The sequence below is a fragment of the Salvelinus fontinalis genome, chromosome 1 (assembly GCF_029448725.1).
Source record: "Salvelinus fontinalis isolate EN_2023a chromosome 1, ASM2944872v1, whole genome shotgun sequence".
NCBI lineage: Eukaryota > Metazoa > Chordata > Actinopteri > Salmoniformes > Salmonidae > Salvelinus > Salvelinus fontinalis.
This window is the reverse complement of record NC_074665.1, coordinates 23,143,278-23,166,642: the sequence shown is the minus strand read 5'-3', so window position 1 is coordinate 23,166,642 and position 23,365 is coordinate 23,143,278. Positions and strand designations below refer to the sequence as shown.

Sequence of the window (23,365 nt, the reverse complement as noted above, 5' to 3'; positions counted from 1 at the left end):
ACTGCCTTGATCGCTGGCACAGTTAGAAGAGGTTACTGTGTGCGAGCGTGCCATGGGTTAGGCTTTCGGGCCACACAGTTGCCAGTGACTTCACGATACGATATTATCACGATACTTAAGTGCTGATACGATATGTATTGTGATTCTCACGATTTTCTCTCTCTCTCTATATATATATATATATTTTGCGACTGGGATTTTATTGCGATTCCATGGTCCTAAATTATTGCTCACCATATGTCTGTTGCAGAGGGACGAGAGAATCATGAGAAAATGAGTTTTGATCAGTCAGGGAAATACAATTTCTGAAAACAAATTGGCATACTGTGGTTTTGGTGCAGGTACAGCCAACTAGCGCAAAACTAATATTGCGATATTGTCAATCTGATACTATATATTGTAAAAAAGAATACCCCGCACAGCCCCGGGCCTCATATTCCCATCCTGGCTGATGTCAAACACAGACACCAACCCATGGCTGCCCTGGTTAATGACATCACTCACACACACACACACTGGCGGTGGAATTCCCTTTGTATCCATGCTGATACTTGGCCTGGCTACCCCATTCATAAAAGTGTACCTGCTGATCTGAGCGTCTGCCAATGCTCACCTAGCCTCCACTTTGTGACCATGAAATAAAGACACACAATAAAGCATAGCGTACCTGCATGTCCTGACCTCCCTTAGAGGTCATGTCAGTCCTTCCATCTTGTCCCATCTATAAGGATATGGGATATAGTTTGTGTGTTGGTGCACACGTGTATGTAGGTGATTCAATTGATTTGTGTGTGATTTATAGAACGAGAGACAAACTCCATTACTATGCGAGTTGAACATACACAGATGTGAAATACATCTTGTCCCTGATTCACTGTTCTCCCATGATTAAGGTTGCAAAATTCCGGGAACTTTCAATAAATTCCATTCTTTTCCCGACATCCCAGTTGGAGGATTCCCGGAATCAGGAGGGAATAAGCAGGAAATCCAGAATCCTCCAACCAGGATTTCTGGAAAAGAAGGGAATTTATTGGAAGTTCCTGGAATTTTGCAACCCTAACCATGATCTTACTGTTCCAACTGTGTCAGCAATGAAGGGCATTTAAAGTTTTTAGTTTGTTATTCATCTAATGTAATTTAGGCATTATACAGTTGTGGACTAATACAGTTGAAGTCGGAGGTTTACATACTGTCACGTTCCTGACCTGTTTTCCTTGTTTTTGTATGTGTTTAGTTGGTCAGGGCGTGAGTTGGGGTGGGCATTCTATTTTATGTGTTTCTATGTTTAGGTTCATTGTCTATTAGCCTGATATGGTTCTCAATCAGGGACAGGTGTTTTACGTTTCCTCTGATTGAGAACCATATTAAGGTAGGTTGTTCACACTGTTTGTTTGTGGGTGATTGTTGCTGTGTCTGTGTTTGTTACACCACACGGTACTGTCTCGTCTCGCTCGTTCGTTCGTTCGTTCTTTCTTTCCTGTTCGTGCGTTCATTGTTTCTTATGTTCACAAGTTCAGGTCTGTTTAACGTCGTTTGTTGTTTTGTTTAGTATTGTAAAAGTGTTTGTTTCGTGTTTCGTCTTCTCTAATAAAAGAAGATGTATTTATATCACGCTGCGCCTTGGTCTTCTCTTTCACCTCAAGACGATCGTGACACATACACTTAGGTTCGAGTCATGAAAACTCGTTTTTCAACCACTCCACAAATTTCTTGCTAACAAACTATAGTTTTGGCAAGTCGGTTAGAACATCTATTTTGTGAATGACACAAGTCATTTTTCCAACATTGTTTACAGACAGATTATTTCACACACAATTCCAGTGGGTCATAAGTTTACATACACTAAGTTGACTGTGCCTTTTTTAAACAGCTTGGAAAATTCCAGAAAATGATGTCATGGCTTTAGAAGCTTCTGTTAGGCTAATTGACATAATTTGAGTTAATTGGAGGTGTACTCCACCAACTGCTGTTTTCAGATCTCACCATAGTTTATGGATGTGGTTCAGATCTGGAATTTTCACTGGCCACTCTAGAACCGTCCAGCGTTTCTTCCTGAACCATCCCAGGGTGCTTTTGATGTGTGTTTGAGGTCGATGTCGTTCTGGAAGACCCACAACCTTCAATATAGACCTAGTTTTTGGACACTGGGTTGAACATTGCACTACAAAACACCTTGATAATCTGCTGATTTCATGATGCCTTGCGCACGTTCAATGTCCCCAGTACCAGAGGCAGCAAAGCGACCCCACAGCTGTCACGTTCCTGACCTGTTTTCTCTTGTTTTTGTATGTGTTTAGTTGGTCAGGGCGTGAGTTTGGGTGGGCATTCAATGTATTGTGTTTCTATGTTGGGTTTAATGTGTTGCCTGATATGGTTCTCAATTAGAGGCAGGTGTTTGACGTTTCCTCTGATTGAGAACCATATTAAGGTAGGCTGTTCTCACTGTTTGTTTGTGGGTGATTGTCTTCCGTGTCTGTGTATGTGCACCACACGGGACTGTTTCGTTTTGTCGTTCGTGTATGTAGTCTGTTCCTGTTTGTGCGTTCTTCGTCATTTTGTAAGTTCTCAAGTCCAGGTCTGTCTACATCGTTTATTTGTTTTGTAGTGTGTTACAGAGTTTTCGTGTTTCGTCGTTCTTTTCATTTAATAAATCATTACGTATTCAGCACCCGCTGCGCCTTGGTCCGCTCATTCACCACAAGACGACCGTTACAACAGCATTATCAAACCTCCCCATGTTTGATTATAGGGATGGCGTTATTTTCATAGAATGCTTCATTTCAAAAGCGGAAAGGTGGCAATATATTTGTCCGCAACTGTATTCAGCGATGTAATGAGTCTTGTGAAATGGATTAATCCAAACTACAAACAAACTCATTGTTGTAGAAACCCACAGTCGGTCAGACAGTGGGATTCTTTGTGTTGGAACTTGAGAAGAACACTACAGTGTCCTCTCTCTCTCTCTCTTTGGATCCAATGGAAAGTTATGGCGTATCGCCCAATAGCGTAGCAGGGTTTGCCAAAGACTGTTGAAGGTACAAATATGAAGTCATTCCCTGAGTGTAGTTCACTACAATTTCCAATTGCTGTTTGGAAATGATGAACAGAGGGGTTGGAAGTTGCCATATAAAAACAACAGCAGCACAAAACAAACTAAGGACAGAATGTGTGTTTTCACGCAATGGGTTTCTGTTAAGGTGGATTGTGGGAAAATAACCTTTATGTCAAGGGGTTGAAAAAGATGCTGCGCTCCATCAAGTCAAGGGACCGGAAAGGAGGGACGCTAACCCGTAGCGGGTTTGATCCATTCAAATCCCTTTATTTTCCTCTTGGAAGTACCCAGGCTTGAGACGCTTGATAGATCTACCTTAAAAAAGACAGTGGGGAAGAAGAAAGAAAAAGAGTTGGATTTGTTTTCCAAACGCTAGTCACATTCTTGGGAGCGTCTTAACTTGTCTTTGCCAAAACAGGCTGGAACGGGGATTGGGGTGGGGGGGGGGGGGGGTTGAGAGGGAGGAGAGAAAAGTGAGGGAGGGGAGCGAAAGGGGGTTATAGGGTAAGACTATAACCTTATTTACATCATGGCATTTACACTATTTCAACTGTATTTGTTCCTCCTTCTACACTGTACATTAGAACTATTTGCCGCAACTGCCCTGACTACCATTGTCTATGTAAACCCCTTTATACGGAGTGGCTGTGGATCCGAAATCTCTTCCCAATAGCTAAAGGTTTTAAGCTTATGCACGTGTGAGATTCTCTACTGTACGCACAGTCTCTGCTCTACTTGTTCTGCCGCCCAGAGAATAAGCTACTCTGATGAATCTCAGTGATGAATGGAGAAAGGTGTTTAATGGAGTTAGATCAAAGCTGAATCAATGTCTGAAAGATCAAATAATTATAGAACCGAACACTACTGTCCTTTTTTCCCTATCATCCGACAACAACACAAAACAAGGCAAAATCTGTGCTTTGATTGACACAAAACGCAGGTATGCCACAGTGTGTTACGGATCTTTAGCTCTGTGCAAGAGGGGGCGGGACGGGACGGGGCGGTTACCTTCGGATCCGCAGCCTCTGCCTTGTTTATAATCTCCACCCCTGTGGGTTGAACCCTACAACTATTATCTGTCACCCACTCCAGCCTGCCGTCTGACGCCCTCCCCCCACACACACACCTACGTGCAGCACATACACACACACCCTGCCCCACAACTGCCACTATCTGTCTTTCATATCAGTCCCAGTGCCTCTGTCTGTATCCCCCTCAGCCAGCTGCCCCTGTCTATCTATCAAGTAAGAGGAAGTTGGTCCTAGATACTGTACTCATGTCAGTTTTAAGGTTTAAAATTAGAATTCGGGATGTATAAGCTGATCCTGGATCTGTACACAAGAGCAAGTTATAACCAGATCTTCTTGTCTAGCTACCCTCCATACATTGACACCCCCTGACTAGGCACCCCTTCATATATAACCCCTACATATCTAACCCCTAGGCACCCTCTCTCTAACCCCCACAGCATCTCTGTTGTTTGGGATAAAAGGTCCCTTATTACTTCATGTGATTTGAGGCTCCGTTTTGCCTTGGGGGCCTTGCTGCAATGTTGTTGCAAAATGTGAAACAATTTGTGTACTGTTGCAGAGTGGTAGAAGAGACAGTTTCCTAAGGCTTTCGCTTATTTCTCTATTCATCACTGTTTTCAATAGTATAAAAGAAAAGAGGAAAACAGATCAGACAGACAGACAGACAGACAGACAGACAGACAGACAGACAGACAGACAGACAGACAGACAGACAGAGATTGAACATGGTGCCAAGTGTTCCTACCCTGCTCTGCATACTGTGCCTAGGGAAGAGCCTCTGCAGCACGTCCCATATGCCCTTGTCACACATAAACACACACACACACACACACAATCAGCAGGGCATATCCTCTGAGTTCAAGGTTGGGTTTGCTTCCATGGTTCCCATCACAGAGGGAGAAAGGTTGGGGGACAGGGTGTGTGCGGATGTGGATGAAGTAATGTATGTGTGCTTGCAATACTCAAATGTCTCTGTAGTGCAATATATTACCTATAGATGACCATATATCGCTCTCTTTACTTTTTAACCTCAACAACTGGTCTTAGGTCAACTATATGAATTCCTCATAATGGTTAGGGTCCCCAGTGGGAGTATAGAAATCCAACCCCAAGTCAGTTGTCAGGGGGTGAATGTTAATGGAGTTGCTTAGATATTACTGCACTGTTGGAACTAGGAACACTTCGTTACACCCGCAATAACATCTGCTAAATATGTGCATGTGACCAATACAATTTGATTTGATTTTGATTTGTTGTGTCTAACAAGTCTCTATCTGGAACACCAGGGGTTCTGTCAAGTGGCAGGATCACTACGTTACCGTAGGGCTGTTGGGTTGATGTAGTGACGAGTCGGTTAAAAGAAACAAAAAAGGCATCTGTGTATCTTTGCCAGGTGACTTGTTTACCTCATGATGGGCATGTTCAAGTTTAGGGCTAGCGGAGGGAACAGTGATCCTATGTTCTCCTGCATAGTGTAATGCAACTGGAGTAGGCTGGGCTGGGCTGGGCTGGGCTGGGCTGTGTGTGTGTGTGTGTGTGTGTGTGTGTGTGTGTGGTGTGTGTGTGTGTGTGTGTGTGTGTGTGTGTGTGTGTGTGTGTGTGTGTGTGTGTGTGTGTGTGTGTGTGTGTGTGTGTGTGTGTTTGTGGGTTTTTGTTTGTCCACCCGCCTCTTGAGGATTGACCACCAGTTCTCAATGGGATTAAGGTCTGGGGAGTTTCCTGGCCGTGGACCCAAAATATTGATGTTTTGTTCCCCGAGCCACTTAGTTATCACTTTTGCCTTATGGCAAGGTGCTCCATCATGCTGGAAAAGGCATTGTTTGTCACCAAACTGTTCCTGGATGGTTGGGAGAAGTTGCTCTCGGAGGATGTGTTGGTACCATTCTTTATTCATGGCTGTGTTCTTAGGCAAAATTGTGAGTGAGCACACTCCCTTAGCTGAGAAGCAACCCCACACATGAATGGTCTTAGGATGCTTACTGTCTTGCACGTGGTTCAGGAGTCCACACACACACATACTTACACACTAATATCAGTATGGTTTCTCAAATGACTGCCTCACCTGGTTCACCAACTACTTCTCTGATAGAGTTCAGTGTGTCAAATCGGGGGGCCTGTTGTCCGGACCTCTGGCAGTCTCTATGGGGGTACCAGAGGGTTCAATTCTCGGGCCGACTCTTTTCTCTGTATATATCAACGATGTCGCTCTTTCTGCGGGTGATTCCTTGATCCACCTCTACGCAGACAACATCATTCTGTATACATCTGGCCAATACATCTGGCCCTTCTTTGGACACTGTGTTAACAAACCTCCAAATGAGCTTCAATGCCATACAACACTCCTTCCGTGGCCTCCAACTGCTCTTAAATGCTAGTAAAACTAAATGCATGCTCTTCAATCGATCGCTGCCCGCACCTGCCCGCCCAACTAGCATCACTACTCTGGACGGTTCTGACTTAGAATATGTGGACAACTACAAATACCTAGGTGTCTGGCTAGACTGTAAACTCTCCTTCCAGACTTATATTAAGCATCTCCAATCCAAAAGTAAATCTAGAATCGGCTTCCTATTTCGCAACAAAGCCTCCTTCACTCACGCTGCCAAACATACCCTCGTAAAACTGACTATCCTACTGATCCTTGACTTCGGCGATGTCATTTACAAAATAGCCTCCAACACTCTACTCAGCAAACTGGATGCAGTCTATCACAGTGCCATCCGTTTTGTCACCAAAGCCCCATATACCACCCACCACTGCGACCTGTATGCTCTCGTCGGCTGGCCCTCGCTTCATATTCGTTGCCAAACCCACTGGCTCCAGGTCATCTATAAATCTTTGCTAGGTAAAGCTCCGCCTTATCTCAGCTCACTGGTCACCATAGCAACACCCACCCATAGCACGCGCTCCAGCAGGTATATCTCACTGGTCACCCCCAAAGCCAACACCTCCTTTGGCTGCCTTTCCTTACAGTTCTCTGCTGCCAATGACTGGAACGAATTGCAAAAATCGCTGAAGTTGGAGACTTATATCTCCGTCACTAACTTTAAGCATCAGCTATCTGAGCAGCTTACCGATTGCTGCAGCTGTACACAGCCCATCTGTAAATAGCCCATCCAACTTCCTACCTCATCCCCATATTGTTTTTATTTACTTTTTTTTGCTCTTTTGCACAACAGTATTTCTACTTGCACATCATCATCTGCATCATCTATCACTCCAGTATTCATTTGCTAAATTGTAATTGCTTAGCTACTACGGCCTATTTATTGCCTTACCTCCTTACTCCATTTGCACACACTGTATATAGATTTTTCTATTGTGTTATTGACTGTACTTTTGTTTATCCCATATGTTACTCTGGGTTGTTGTTTGTGTCACACTGCTTCGCTTTATCTTGGCCAGGTCACAGTTGTAAATGAGAACTTGTTCTCAACTGGCCTAACCGGTTAAATAAAGGTGAAATAAAAAACATCAAATAACAGTATGGTCTGTAAAGCCCTTAGTAGTGGAGCCTCGTTGCATTGATTAACCCTACTTTCACCAACTGCAATAAGGCCATGTGAGTCAGGGTGAATTATACACAAACTTGGAAAGGAGTCTTAGGAGACTTCCACTGATTGCACTGCAGCAGATCGAGCATCCGCAGTTCTTCAAGCTCCAAACAACTCGACAGCCCTAGATCTCTCTGCCAAGTTCCTCTTTACAGTTCAACCTATTTCACTCCGTCACATCAACTACACATTAAACCTCAGACGTCCTTGATCTAAACTTCCCTCTCTTCCTCCGTCAAGAGCTTCTTCTCCCTCTCTCCTCCTTTTTAACTGAGCAATTCTCCCTCAGCTCCTCCCTTTTGTCATTTTCCCCCCCAAATAAAGAACTGAGAGACGTCAATCAAATTGGTGGGAACTAAAAGACTAAATAAATAGAGGGATGTTTAATTGATACAGAGGCTGCCCCACGCGCCAACATCACAAGTTCACTCGTTTTTCTTTCTCATGCGTTTTAAAGTTGGCATTTTACAGTATGCCAATTAAAGTGCAGCTCGGGGAGCGAGCCCAGATTCTCCAGCCCCAATTAAAAGTTGGAGGGTTGATTTGACAGGACAGGGAAACAGATCAGGCCAAGTGAGTGAGAGTGACTGAAGAAATGGCCGGGCTCACATTGTTTAGAGATGTATTCAACACACACACACACACACACACACACACACACACACACACACACACACACACACACACACACACACACACACACACACACACACACACACACACACACACACACACACACAAAACACATGCATATTGACGCCACACACACACACATACATTCACATTCCTTCACACTTCTCACATACACTGCTGCTACTCTCTGTTTATTATCTATGCATAGTCACTTTACCCCTACCTACATGTACATATTGCCTCCATTACTAACCCGTACCCCTGCACATTGACTCGGTACCGGTACCGCCTGTATATAGCCTTGTTATTTATCCTTTTATATATCCTTTAATTTATTTAGCCAATTTCACTTACTTTTGAAAAACTCTGCATTGCTGGTTAGGGGCTCATAAGTAGGCATTTCAAGGTTAAGGTCTACTGCTTACTGTTATATACCTGTTATATGAGACTGTCACGCCTGCTCCCACTTCCCCTCTCTGATGCTTGAGGGCGCCAGGCTGCCATTCATTACGTACACCTGTCACCATCATTACGCGCATCAGCGCTCACTGGACTTACCTGGACTCCTTCACGTTGTGGATTGCCCCCTCTATATCTGTTTGTTCCTCAGTTTTTTCCCCGTCAGCATTATTGTCGTCATGTCGTTTTGTTCCTCCCGTCCAGACCCTGTTCTTGTTTTGTTTTATGTCCGTTTTCCATTAAATGTTCACTCCCTGTACTTGCTTCTCATCTCCAGTGTCGTTCCTTACAGTGACATAAAATGTGATTTGATTATTCTTAAGTAATCGTCCCCCACTTGACTAGATCCATACTGTAGCTGGCTGCACATTCAGTATATACCTATGTTTCTTGTTACATGTGCTAGTCACGCTTGCCAGACTCTCGGAGATACAGTGTCTGTGGCAAGAGATTATATGTGTATATACACACACACACATTTTTGCTCACACTCACTCATGTAAGCACACGGCACACAAATGCAGTACAAGCGCAAAAATGCACACAAACAGTGGCTAGGAAAAACTCCCTAAAAAGGCAGGAACCTAGGATGGCCAGTCCTCTTTTGGCTGTGCCGGGTGGAGATTATAACAGTACTAGTCTCCCAGTCCCTGCCACTGAAAAACATACCCACAGCATGATGCTGCCACCACCGTTCTTCACTGTAGGGATGGTGACAGGTTTCCTCCAGATGTGACACTTGGCATTCATGCCAAAGTGTTCAATCTTGGTTTCATCAGACCAGAGAATCTTGTTTCTCATGGTCTGGGAGTCTTTAGGTGCCTTTTGGCAAACTCCAAGTGGGATTTCATGTACCTTTTACTGAGCAGTGGCTTCCGTCTGGCCACTCTACCATAAAGGCCTGATTTGATGGAGTACTGCAGAGATGGTTATCCTTCAGGAAGTTTCTTCCATCTCCACAGAGGAACTCTGGAGCTCTGTCAGAGTGACAATCAAAGTTTGGCTGTGCGGCCAGCTTTAGAAAGAGTCTTGGTGGTTCCAAACTTCTTCCATTTAAGAATTCTTGGGGACCTTGAATGCTGCAGAAATGTTGTGCCTCTACACAATCCTGTCTAGGCGATCTACGAACAATTCCTGTGACCTCATGGCTTGGTTTTTGCTCTGAGATGCATTGTTAACTGTGGGACCTTATATAGACAGGTGTGTGCCTTTCCAAATCATGTCTAATCAAATGAATTTACCACAGGTGGACTCCAATCAAGTTGTAGAAACATCTCAAGGATGATCAATGGAAACAGGATGCACCTGAGCACAATGTCGAGTTTCATAGCAAAGGGTCTGAATACTTATGTAAATAAGGTATTTCTGTTTTTTATTTTGAATGAATTTGCTAATATATATATTAAAAAAAAAAACTATTTTCGCTTTAACATTATGGAGTATTGTGTGTAAATTTATGAGGATTTTTTTTATTTAATCCATTTTAGAATAAGGCTGTAAGGTAACAAAATGTGAAAGAAGTCAAATGGTCTGAAAACTTTTCGAAGGCGCTGTATGCACATAGGATGCTTTGTATAGCATTTTAACATATTAAAACAAAAAAATAGATAAATAATGTGTCCAGCCTTTGCTGCTATGCTTGCAGATGTCCATAATATGCTCCAACCCTAATCAAAAAGTATTTAAAAACTCCAAATAACAAAATCGTAGCTATAGGTTGTTGTAACATTTAAACTTAAAACATGATTTGCCTTTATTTGCACTGCATGGGTCACTGGTGCGGTTGAATGACGCATTGCTGTATGATGGACTCAAAATGTCTTGTAGTTGAGAAGCCAGCCATACTACTGCTCAAATGTTGCTGTAATAGGCCTACATGTTTCTCATTGTATGGAGTTTTGTTTCAGGTTTTGTTTGATTATTCATTGTCAAGCTTTAGAAACCAAAGCCAGACAGCGACATTTTAGTAGCCGAGCTAGGATTGTAGCTTGTGTCTGTACACTTTCCCTCTGCTGCGCGCTGTAAACGGGACGCATGAAAGCAGCGCAATTGAAGTTGAATTCACAGATGAGAGCACATCAGACTGTCATTTTATAAAGTAGGTGACTCAACTGTTGACTCATTTATTCTCGGGCCTTGTATTTGACACGTGCGCCACTATTAGCCATGTTATGACTTAGTTTTTTTCAAAATATTGAGTTATGTTCCAGGCCAGCTGTGATTTACAACCTGATAGCAATATGTTTTGGACAACCAAGAAATGTATTGGTGAATTAAAAATCATGCAGTGTACTGCATACATCGATTCTGCCAACAATGCCTTACAGTACATCATAGAATTTGAGTCAAACATAAACTATTTTTAAAACCAGTTATAAAGTTGGTTTTGTAGCACAAACTAGGAATTTGATATTTTTGACTGATATGATTGTCTGTTTGTACTGTCTGTAGTGTACTGCAAAGTAGTTAAAACACTGTCCGTTCCACCTTAAATGTATTATTCAGTGTTTTCTCTCCCTTTTCCTGTTATTGGTTTGTAAGCCCTAAAAACTAAGTTCATTTTCTCTCCTCAGGCCAACCAACTGTGATCTAATTAAAGTTCCCTATTTACCTCTCAGTCTCCCTCTCTCTCTGTTCCCATTCTCTCCTGTTTCTCTTCTCTCTCCTTTACTGCACTTTCAGAGGAAAGTATAGATTTACTGTGTGCTGTACTCTTTCTTTTGAAAGCCTTTCCCTGCGCTCCATCTCGCTTTTCTTCTTGACTACCATAATCTTATCATCTCTCTCCTTCTCGCTCTCTTCCTCTCCCTCCCACCCTCTCTCTCTCCCTCTCTGTCTCTCTGTCTCTCTCTCTCTCTCTCTCAAGAACCCTATGTAATAATAAAACGTGCTTTAGTAGGGGTGGGCTGTTTGATAGTCTGTATGGGGTTGACCTTGGCTATAGGGAGACAGCATACGCATGGATATCTGAGTAGGTGCAGGCAAGGCCACAGCACTGATGAGACTAGATAAGAGCTAGCGATAGGGGGGGCGGACTATGGACGTCCTGCATAGAGTGAAAATGGCACATCGCACATAGACAGAAGAACATTTCTGTATCCAATCTAATCTATTGGACCGTTTTGGAGATTTAACCGATTTTAAATCATTCTTAAACTTCAAGACGTGGTTGCATTGTTTTTCTCAATTTGACTGTAACACAATGAGTCCCTTTAACTTCTGTCTGTTTTATTGCCGAGGACAAATTGTTCCAACGGCTGCAGGCAGCAGCAGCACAGGGATAGCTCTGTGATAGCTCTGTCAATGGTTTTCCTGTGATAGTCCTTCTGGTGAATGTGTGTCATTACTGTCCTAATCTGCTTTTTACCACAATTTGTCCTCACATTTGTGGTTTAGGTTCGAGGAGACTATATGACAATGCAGTGCACGTGTGCTGCGCTGGATTCAGTGTGTGTGTCTGTCAGCGTGTGTGTGTGTGTGTGTGTCTCGTGTTAGCAGCTCTGAACCAGTGCATGCCGTGTGAGGTGATAGGCCAGCTGAGCTCTTATATTTGTTCTTATTAACAGTCCACCATGGTATTACAAGAACCACTGCATCACATTACGGTACGTTGGACTAGAATGCCTTGAAATGTCCTTGAACTCGCTGTAGAATATGAAATATATATCATGTCCACGGGGGTCTGGTTAGTCCTGCATCCCACCTCTGCACGATAACCTTGATAATAAATCGCTAGATAGACCGCTGTATTATGGTCAGCTATTAGCGTTATCTATCAGGGTCAGGACATCGCTGTAGGAGACCGCCACTTCTCGAACCTACACCCCCCCCTTTTTCCCCCCCCATGATGCTGTGCGGCTGGTATGCATTCGTCTCAAGTTCCTCTTATCACGTAGCGTGTTCAAGCTGTAAATAGATTGAGAGAGGCTGTTAATGCTACGGTTCAACATTGGTAAACATAGTAAATGGTGAAGTTGGCTAGTAAAACTCACACCTGTGCATCAGTCGACATCTTGAAAATCGTTAAGTGTGACACGGAGGCTGGGGTTACGTACACACAGCTTGATTCATGGGTTTGGGCTTTTGACCTTTTGACCTGAACTGTCGAAACGTCATGCTAACATGACCGTCAAATAAATCAATTATCATTTTTGTCTGTAATTTTACAATGAAGAAGATTCATACACAAGCAAATGATTTTCCATGTGAAATATAGATGGAAAATATTCAGCCACTCTTGGAGGAAAATGGAATACATTAAAGACGCAATAGGTTTCACTTTATTATCAAAAAACGACACGACAATCCAGGCTTTAAAGCAGTCAACGTGCTTTGAAATAGAACACAGTAAGCGTGGTGAAGCAATGTAGCCCATTGCTCCGTTGAAATCGCAGCATTTCAACTCACACTATTATGTGGCAATTACGCCGTGTCACTGTTATATTAGCGATTATTGATAACAATCTCGTGCTCGCAATCGTTCCATCCCTCTGTTTGGGATCAGAAAGGCGTTGAACGAGGGATTAGGGGAGGAAGAACAGAGCTGAGGAAGGAGCGGTCAAAAAGGTTGAATACGTAGCTTGTGTGTGTGTATGTAAATGTGTGTGTGTGTGTTTCTCAGAAACTCTTGGAAAGCCCTGTCGTCGTATGGCCAGGAGTCAGAGGTCATGCATGTTAGGCCAACATGTGAGACCTTCTCACATGAAGCGTTTGGAAAGGTTGCATAAACAATGTGGACATTGCAACATATGGACGACCACTCTCTGGCTAGTCTGTTATGGTCTGAACCCTATGGAAACACGAGGACATGTCATCTCAAATCATGGTAGTTCTACTCCGCTCTATTTAGGTACAGGGGGGAGACAGAGAAAAAGGAACGAGAATCCTTGTTGAGTAACATGGTTGGCACTAAAAACAAATTCTTATCCACTGTTGTTGATTGGCAGTCAATGATATTCCCTCTGTTCTATTCTCGCTTCTCTCCCATGACAATAACCTATCCATCTAATGCTAACGGAATGTGCGCGTTAAGCTAAGCTAACGGAATGTATACATTTAGCCAAGCTAACTGAATGTATACATTTAGCCAAGCTAACTGAATGTAAACATCGAGGTCATATTAACCAAACGTATGGAACTGTATATGGAGTTCATGCTAACTGATTGTTTACATGGAGTTCTTGCTAACTGAATATATCCTATTCTCTCATTGACAGATCTTGTCCGGTCCAATCCATTCGTCAGTCCCAGGGTCAGCACAGGGGGGTCGCTCCGGAGGCCAGAGCCCGCCCGGACCGGGACCCTGTGATGTCGCACTGACTGACCCCCCTACCTGCGAATGACCAGCGAGCGTTCGAGGGTGGGGCCCGCCTCAGTCTCGCATGATTGGCTGTTGGATGGAATTAAGGTGAATGGAACACATGCCCAAGGAGCAGGACCCTAACCTATCAGAGGGAGAAGAGAAACGGTGAGTCCTGCCCCCCACTTCCTGGTCTCAACCCTACAGGCTATAACCCTGCCGCTTACATCACACAGTGGATAGGCATCACATGGTCTTATGGGTTAGGGGTCTTCTGGGGAAAGTGTAGAATTACTGGGTTTTACCCTTTTGTTTTGAAAGTCTGCTCTCTGCTCCCTCTCTCGCTGTGCTTTTCTCTCTTTTCTCTCATCCATCTCTCTTCCCTCTCTCTCTTTCTCGCTCTTTCCTCTCTCGCTCTCTCTTCCCTCTCTCTCTCTTTCTCTCTCTTCCCTCCCTCTCTTTCTCGCTCTTTCTCGCTCTTTCCTCTCTCTCTCTCTTTCTCTCTCTCCCTCTCTTTCTCGCTCTTTCCTCTCTCTCTTTCTCTCTCTTCCCTCTCTCCCTCTCTTTCTCACTCTTTCCTCTCTCTCTCTCTTTCTCGCTCTTTCCCCTCTCTCTCTCTTTCTCTCTCTTCCCTCTTTCTCTCTCTCTTTCTCTCTCTTTCTCTCTCTCTCCCTCTCTCTCTCTCTCTCTCTCTTTCTCTTTCTCTCTCTTCCCTCTCTCCCTCTCATCCATCTCTCTTCCCTCTCTCTCTCTTTCTCTCTCTTTCCTCTCTCCCTCTCGTTCTCGCTCTTTCCTCTCTCCCTCTCTTTCTCGCGCTTTCCTCTCTCCCTCTCTTTCTCGCGCTTTCCTCTCTCCCTCTCTTTCTCGCTCTTCCCTCTCTCCCTCTCTTTCTCGCTCTTTCCTCTCTCCCTCTCTTTCTCGCTCTTCCCTCTCCCTCTCTTTCTCGCTCTTCCCTCTCTCCCTCTCTTTCTCGCTCTTCCCTCTCCCTCTCTTTCTCGCTCTTCCCTCTCCCTTTCTTTCTCGCTCTTCCCTCTCCCTCTCTTTCTCGCTCTTTCCTCTCTCCCTCTCTTTCTCGCTCTTTCCTCTCTCCCTCTTTCTCTCTCTTTCCTCTCTCCCTCTCTTTCTCACTCTTTCCTCTCCCCCTCTCTTTCTCTCTCTTTCCTCTCTCTCTCGCTCTTCCCTCTCTCCCTCTCTTTCTCGCTCTTCCCTCACTCCCTCTCTTTCTCGCTCTTCCCTCTCCCTCTCTTTCTCGCTATTCCCTCTCCCTCTCTTTCTCGCTCTTCCCTCTCTCCCTCTCTTTCTCGCTCTTCCCTCTCTCCCTCTTTCTCTCTCTTTCCTCTCTCCCTCTCTTTCTCGCTCTTTCCTCTCTCCCTCTCTTTCTCGCTCTCTCTCTTTCTCTCTCTTTCCTCTCTCCCTCTCTTTCTCGCTCTTTCCTCTCCCCCTCTCTTTCTCTCTATTTCCTATCTCCCTCTCTTTCTCTCTATTTCCTATCTCCCTCTCTTTCTCGCTCTTTCCTCTCTCTCTCTTTCTTTCTCTTTCCTCTCTCCCTCTCTTTCTCGCTCTTCCCTCTCTCCCTCTTTTTCTCTTTCTCCCTCTCTCCCTCTCTTTCTCGCTCTTCCCTCTTTCCCTCTCTTTCTCGCTCTTCCCTCTCTCCCTCTCTTTATCTCTCTTCCCTCTTTGTCTACTGCCTGCAAGTTGAAACAGCAAAAAAAAAAGTGATCTCGTTTTCTAAGAAACCTAAAAACTAGTCCTCCAGGTTTCCCGACCCTGAACACGTGTGAGTGTGTAACTTACTAACTGCACTGCTCGGAGCAAGTCCACCAGACACAAACACAGGTCGTTCCCTTGTCATCATTCATTAGAACACAACATCAGTGAAATGGAAGCTCCTCTGTCTCAACCAGTCAGGCTGTGCCAGAGTGGAACGAGGACTTTTATCAAAGAGCAACCTCCTCCTGCTCGAAGAGCAGAACTATCAGTCAGTCTGCTTTGCCTCGGAGCGATTGGAGAGAGAGAGAGGTGAGAGAAGAGAGAGAGGGAGAGAAGAGAGGAGAGAAGAGAAGTGAGAGAGGAGAGGATGGGAGGGAGAGAGAGGATGAGAGGAAGAGAGAGAGCAATATGGGGGTTGGGGAAAAGAGAGAGAGAGCAGCCTGGCTAGGGTAGAATGATACCACATTCTGGTAGCATAGCCTATAGTTTTATATGGTTGATAGTGGTGGTGTTTGTGTTCTGTTACAGTGGTATGTGTGTCTACATTATTTATGCATACTGATGTGTGTTTGAGAGCGGTTGGATACAGTACGTGCATCAAAGTCTGTGTTTGCGTGCGTCCGTGAGCTTGTGTGGGTGTTTATTTGCTTGTGCTTGCCCTTGTGTGTGTATGCTACGTTGCGCTTGCGTGTGTTGTGTGCCATGGTCGTGACACGTGGGCCACGGAGAGGGTCTCCGGCTCCCTGGAATGCTGTGTCAAATTCCCCGGCGCTGAGCCCTTTGGCATATTACCAGGGCGCAAATGAAAGGAAAGCCACAGGAAGCCGGACAAAAATGTTCAGCCGCGATGGACACCTGTCAGTAGATTAGCAGCCGTGTGTGTGTGTGTGTGTGTGTGTGTGTGTGTGTGTGTGTGTGTGTGTGTGTGTGTGTGTGTGTGTGCGTGTGCGTGTGCGTGTGTGTGTGTGTGTGGTGAAGGTTCAGGGCTAAATTAAGCCTGCTGTCACTGTGTTAATTAAAGACGAGGAGGCATTAAAGAGCTTGATCCTGATTGGACTGTTTGCTAATCACATCGGAGTTGATTGAACTGTTTGATACTGTAGAGGATGTGATTAAATCTCCCCTTCACTGTGTTGTCCTTGCGAACCTTTTGAAGTGAAACTGGGGATAGTTGAATACAATGACAGATGTCTGCATTTGTTTTCTTACCTTGAAAGCAGTCTATGAACAAGGAATGACTTAGCCTAGCCACTGTGGATCGCAGTCAATACTGCCGTTCAGGTAAGGCAACAAATATCTGAATACGCCAATTTGCTGAACTGTCCCTTTTAACGTCACTGTTCGGGTGAGAATAGATCAAAGTAATGCAGGGCCGATGCAGGAAAGTCTCCCGCTTCTACTCTTGCACTTGCCAGAGGCACGAATAATAACAGAAGAGCACGGTAATATCACGTCTTGTGGTTCTGTGGTTGCTGATGTTAGCAGATGGCTTAGCAGCAGCTTCTTTGTGTCCTTAGTGTTCTCAACCTTGCCAAAAAGGCACTGCCCGATCTTATTTGACTTATGTCGGCAATGGTTTGCCCGAGCGCTATTTGGCAACACTGTTGTCAATATTGTTGTTGCAACGAAGTCACTGAAATTGGATTATCAAATCTGTTGTAATTGCTGATAAGATGGCGGAAATGGAAGTGGTGTAGAGAACAGAGACGGGCTGGATTATTCTCACAACAGCTAGTTGTGCCCGTATCCGTGATCAAACGGGCGTGCGCACGCACACGCTCATCCGCTCTATTCAGATAAGGTTTGCCGTGTGAAACCCGACAGGGTTCACTATCAAATGAGAGATCCGTCCAAACAAGCTATTTATTTCCCCTTTCCCGACATTGTACACGTTGTATTTTAGCTTCTTGAATTTCTCCAGCCTCTCCAGCCTCTGTGACTCTAATTCAATTTCCATACCAAACAATGCCGTTTCTGTCATGCAACTGCGGTCACTGCTCACTGGGCACACGCTGGTTGAACCAACGTGGAGTAGACGATTTTGGCCCAATTTTGCTTTCCCTGCCTCTCAGGACATCAATATTGCTTTTACGACTTCCTTGTGTCATATGGAAGCTGGATAGCAGTGGCTGTGATATGCCCAGCTTCATTATGAAACAGTATGAGAAGCAACAATGCCTGTAGTATGCTATTGTCAGCTTGTTACGCATTCATTGGACATGTGAGACAAACACTGTTTTGATTCTTTTTGGCAGGGACCTCGATCACATCCAGAATTATAATTAGTGACCTTAGAAAGAGAGAGAGAGAGAGGTGTGTGCATGGCTCTAATTTCTAATCTCTGATTTCACTGGCATTATTTGTAAATAACCTGTCGAGCAAACAAGACTTTACACACCTGAAATCCGATGCAAATCTGGTTTTAGTATGCGTATTGCACTGGGAACAATAAGCTACTGTGTAGTACTGGGCCTAAATGTAGGGCCCGACGTCCTGCATAGGCTGGTGGGGTATAGATTGAAGTCAGGCTTCTATTAAAGGTACACGACTTGTTTACTTTTAGTATTTCAGTCCCTGAAGACTTGAGTCACGTGATAGGGCTACTTCATAAAGACATATCTGAGTCAGTTTAAAGGGGTCCATCAATGTCATTTCTTTGATATTTCTGCACTCGAGCATTGACGATTTCTGTTTTGCCTCGTAAATGTTGGGTTGTCGACGATTAGCTTACGTTTCTAAATCTCTTTAAGTAAGTCGCCCTCATTTCAAGTCATTGCGCTTTCGGCTCTGTTGCTGAAGTACAGAAATAGACCCATGGAACCCGCCTTGTGGTCAGAGCCTACCTGTTAGTTGCCATATCAACCCACCATCAATCATCCCAAAAGCCGTTGTCAAACCCTCAGGTGGAGAGGCTGTCCCATGTCCAATCAGAGAGCAGGGGCGGGGCTAGAGGGAGAGAGAGAGGTGGGATTATTTAGAGAAATCTTGGAGGGATTCAGAGAAACGGATCAGCCAGAGAGAGAGAGAGTGTGTGTGTGTGTGTGTGTGTGTGTGTGTGTGTGTGTGTGTGTGTGTGTGTGTGTGTGTGTGTGTGTGTGTGTGTGTGTGTGTGTGTGTGTGTGTGTGTGTGTGTGTGTGTGTGTGTGTGCTAGCGAGCCAGTCTTTTCAGAGCTGAAACATGGCTGGCAGCAGGTTCAGTGTACAGTAGATGTCTCTCCAATTTGCCAGCTCTGTTTGAGAGGCCAGCAACTCTTCTCGCCATGCATATTCTACACTCACACTGCGTTATAAGGTCAGAAATGTTTTTTTCATTTTTTGGACTGTCGTTTTTTGTTTTGCAGGTTAATTGCACTGTGCCTGTGTTGTTGTTTTTGAGGGATGGTACATTGCTACAGTAATGTTGCTTGCTTTGCTTTTTGAGCAGAAAATTGTTTTTTTTATTGCATTTACATTTTTATCTTGGTGTTGGGGAATCAAACCTTAGGGAATCAAACCTTAGGGAATCAAACCTTGGGGAATCAAACTTTGATTTTTCTATCTGATTCACACAACTATGTGCTGGAACTTGCAAGATCACATTGCAGTTAAAATCAAATAAAATATGAATTAGTCCTATTGTGCAGTATGTTTCTGCAAAAGCGACATGTGCAGTAATTCCCGAGCAGTTTTAAAACCTGCTCGGCTGCCAACTCCTTACATAATTGTACCCAAATGAAGCGTTGTTTTCATAAGATAGGGGCTCTTCAAAAAGCTTCCTTTAGCTCCGCGACGTAACATACGTATATACAAATTCACACACAAAATGTTTCCTCAGCTTCTGGCGTTGGGTATTAGCTAACCTAATGTAGCAGGTCCTGACGAGAAGGGAAAAAACTGTCGGGGGAGGTTCTTGTCTGCACTGTTGAACCAATCCAGTAAATGTGGAGGAGGAGTTAGGATGGAGTGTCACCTTGTTAACGTCCGACAGTGGAAGTCACGTCACAGGCTTCATTTCCATTTCCCCTGTTTCCGACCCACAGAGGGTGGATATTAGGCCCGGAACAATACCAGTTACTTAGTTTCCCAACGAGATGGACCATGGTGGGTCACATGATTCAGGTCTACCTGGCTGAGAGCATGCTGGGTTGTTAGGGGCTACGAGCTTCCTCGTTGGTCTGTCCGTCCGTAGGCCCGGGATGATACCAGTATCGTGATACTCATTAGTATCGTGCCAAGGAAACGAAACACAAAGTGGATTAACTTCTTTAGGAAAACCGCACTAATGTTGAAAACAAACATCGCTATGTTGTCATCCAGTCACATGTATTTATTTTCCAAGCTATAGCTCTCAGTATTTTCATTACAGCAGGTTTTTAAAGGACCAAAGAGTTTGTCTGCTTTGTGATTTCATTTTTGCCATGTACCAAGTATCGCAATATTTTTTTCCATCACGGCACTAGTGAGTATTAGCCTACACTGCAACCAAGCAAACTGCAAATGGCTTCTTGAATTGAGTTCCTACAAGGCACTTGCCCCCCCCCCCCCCACACTTGGCCTCCCTCCATTTGAGTGTGAAATAATTGATGTTTTTTGTTGTTGTGGTGAAAAGCATTGCACAGAGTAGGTTTTTCCTTCTATTTCACTCTCTCTCGCCTCAGCAGAAGACTTGAGCTGTGTTTGAAGCTCTGAAGGCATCTTTTTATAACTGGCACAACAGAGAGTTGAGAGGGGGCTGGACACTAGGTTTAGGCTAGCTACTTCTGAGGGCTCCACTAGGGTGTTGAGCTTATTCATCTCTGTCGGCTTGGCTGTGATGGTGGAGGTTGTGTTTTCATTCAAGTTATTTCTGAATTGATTGCCTGTGAGGGTGATTTAGATACGGAGGCTTGGCAGGCGGCAGTAGTATCCCTTTATTCCATTTCTCTATAAAACATTTAAGAGTTGACTTTAAGACTTTTAATTCAATACTTTAAAGGGGCTATCTGCAGTTGCTATCCATTTTTGGACGTATAAATGAATGATATGTACCCATTTATTCTTGAATAATATACCTCGTCAGAACCCCAAATATAAGCTTGTTTTAGTCCAATGTTTGTTTAAAAAAAAGGTAAATATAAACCAACACATTGTATAGCCTCAAAACATGGTTAAACTGTCATTTTGATATCATGGATAGTCAGTCCTTGCATCCATGGCTCTGTCTAAGAATTTGAGAGTGGTCACATTTCTCCAGCCCCATCCCTCAGCTATTCACCAAAACAGTGGCAGGGTGTCCACTTTGTTCGTATTTGAACTGGAGATTGCCCCTTTAAGGCTCGATTATGCTCACTGTGGCACCGACGTTACTATAATTGAACACAACTCACCCCAATTAGGAAGCCAGTGAAACAACCACTTATGTCCTTAGGATTCCCTTAGCAACGATGGATCGCTATTTACTGAGAGCAGAGAGGGAGAGATAGTCCAGACAAACGAGTGTCCAAATTCACTTTAGTAAGCTATATCAGGTTTTATACATTTTTATGGAGTCCCACTCCCCTAGCAGACCTCGAGCTGGCATTAAAGAGCGTCTCATGGTGCAAGAAGCTGAAGTGCTCAGGAGTGTCTGGAGGGCTGCAGAGGGACCCCAGGGAATCATTAGTGTTGACGTCTGATAGATCCTACAGCATTACTTATTAGTGCACTCTCTCCCAGGCTAAGTGTGCTAAGTTCTCCTGTTACAGAGCTGTGCTGTGTTCAGACGGGGCTGTGTGTGTGTGTGTGTGTGTGTGTGTGTGTGTGTGTGTGTGTGTGTGTGTGTGTGTGTGTGTGTGTGTGTGTGTGTGTGTGTGTGTGTGTGTGTGTGTGTGTGTGTGTGTGTGTGTGTGTGTGTGTGTGTGTGAGAACGACCGATCGGTTCGGACTATATTTTTGGCCGATATAGCCCTTTCCTTAAATAAAGGTTAAATAAATAATTCCTACTCTATTGACTATCAGCACAGTCAAGGTCCCCTTTATAGCGCGAGCGCTCACTTAGTCACTTATTGCTCTGAGCCAATTGCTGCGTCTCTGGCTAGTGCCCCACTAATACTGTACATAATTAAGACACTTGAATAATGCGACACTGCATTTTAAAATAGTTAATTTATTTGCTGTTAGGCAAAACAATGTCCATACAGGCTACAACACTTTGCAAAGCCAGAAGATACCACTAACCTGCTCGCTAGCTAGCTAGCTCTATAATGAACAACATTCACAGAAAGCTAACTTTCCCAGCTAGCTTACAGCTGAAGCTAACATGAATTCACAACCCTAGAACTTTATTTGCAAACCATAACGCAAAAATATGCTGATTGACACCAAAAAAATGTAAGCTGATTGTAACCAAAAACCTTATAAAAGAAGAGATTTTCTACTTCTATGCAAATGTTGTTGATCAGTAGGATAATGTAAGATTGTTTCCATACACACACAATTTACCCAGTTTATCAATCGAGATTTACCATTCAAATAAATGATTACCATTATGTTGTTATGGTAGGTAAAACAAAGTCAAATTGATTGTACAATTGTATTATTGATTAATTTATGGCCGTGTGGGAAATGTTGACATAACGTTTTTCAAATGTAATGATATTGAAAATCGTAGGTGTGTATTTGTGTGTTGCCGACTGTGTGCGTGTGTGCGTTTGCGCATTGGTGTATATGTGTGTGTGGTTGTTGTTCTTGCTTTCCCCTCCCGTGTAAATTGAAGTGGAAGGGCAGACATTTTCCCCACCCCAGGCCCTTAACTAGAGCACTGCTAGAGTCCTGAAAGATTCCTGTAGGAGAACTGGCAGGTTGAAACATGCAAAGAAGTGGGGGACGCTCAATCAACGTGAGTCGAGGTGCAACCCAAAAAAATGACATCCCCATTGAAGGGCTGAAACGTTAATCGTTTAACCTTGCTTAAATAAAACAAAACATTTTTATGGTGAGCGAGCGTTGCACCTTTTCCGTTTCAAGGATAAAATATGCAGACATGTCCTCCACTCTTGCTGTGTTTTACATTCCTGTGTCCTCCTTTACACATACACTCTCTAAGCCTCTCTCTCTCCCCTCTCTCTCTCTCTCTTCTTTTCTCATTCTACAGGTGGATCGATGGCCCGAAAAGGAAAAGAAAGAGCAGCTCATGTTCGGTGAAGAGCATGTCTGGTAGGTACAGTTACGGTACACTTACAGCCATTTGCAAACAAAAACACCATGTAAACAATGTACTGTAGGTTTGATTTTTCCAGCCTTAGAGTCTTCAACTCTGCAAAAACTCAAACCAGAATTGTGTTCCCAACCTGTCGCCTGGTTTGTACGTTGTGTGCTTGTGTGGGCAACACAGATGTCACAGCTCATAATTCACTGGCACCTTTACATTTTGAGTGTGTATTTGTCACCTATGAGGAGAAACAAGGGGGCCTGAGCCACATCTTTCAGCGGTAAACGAGAGCCAGCCGCTCTGCTATCTTTCTTCCTGAAGTAGGCTCCAGTCTCTGATTGACATCTAAAAGTGCCGGGAGTTGAGAGAGAGAGAGAGCAAGGAAAACAGTTTAGAGGAATCTGTGTCATCTGCCGAGATGCCAGAAAACATCTGCGCTTGTCATCTCCTGAACGCCTACTGGGCAGATAGGGCTGTGAC

At 44.1% G+C, this 23,365-nt stretch overlaps 1 protein-coding gene across 5 annotated transcripts in view; it reads left to right on the top strand.

Moving 5' to 3' along the window:
- The window catches only part of LOC129842521 (thyroid hormone receptor alpha-like), a 185,779-nt gene that overhangs the window by 120,064 nt on the left and 42,350 nt on the right, over nucleotides 1–23,365 (top strand). For all 5 annotated transcript variants that reach the window (XM_055911416.1, XM_055911133.1, XM_055911282.1 and 2 more), the window contains 2 exons: nucleotides 13,946–14,196; nucleotides 22,829–22,890. In XM_055911416.1, coding sequence (XP_055767391.1) covers nucleotides 14,141–14,196; nucleotides 22,829–22,890 — 118 coding nt within the window. In that variant the 5' untranslated portion in view covers nucleotides 13,946–14,140. The remainder of the gene's footprint in view (nucleotides 1–13,945; nucleotides 14,197–22,828; nucleotides 22,891–23,365) is intronic.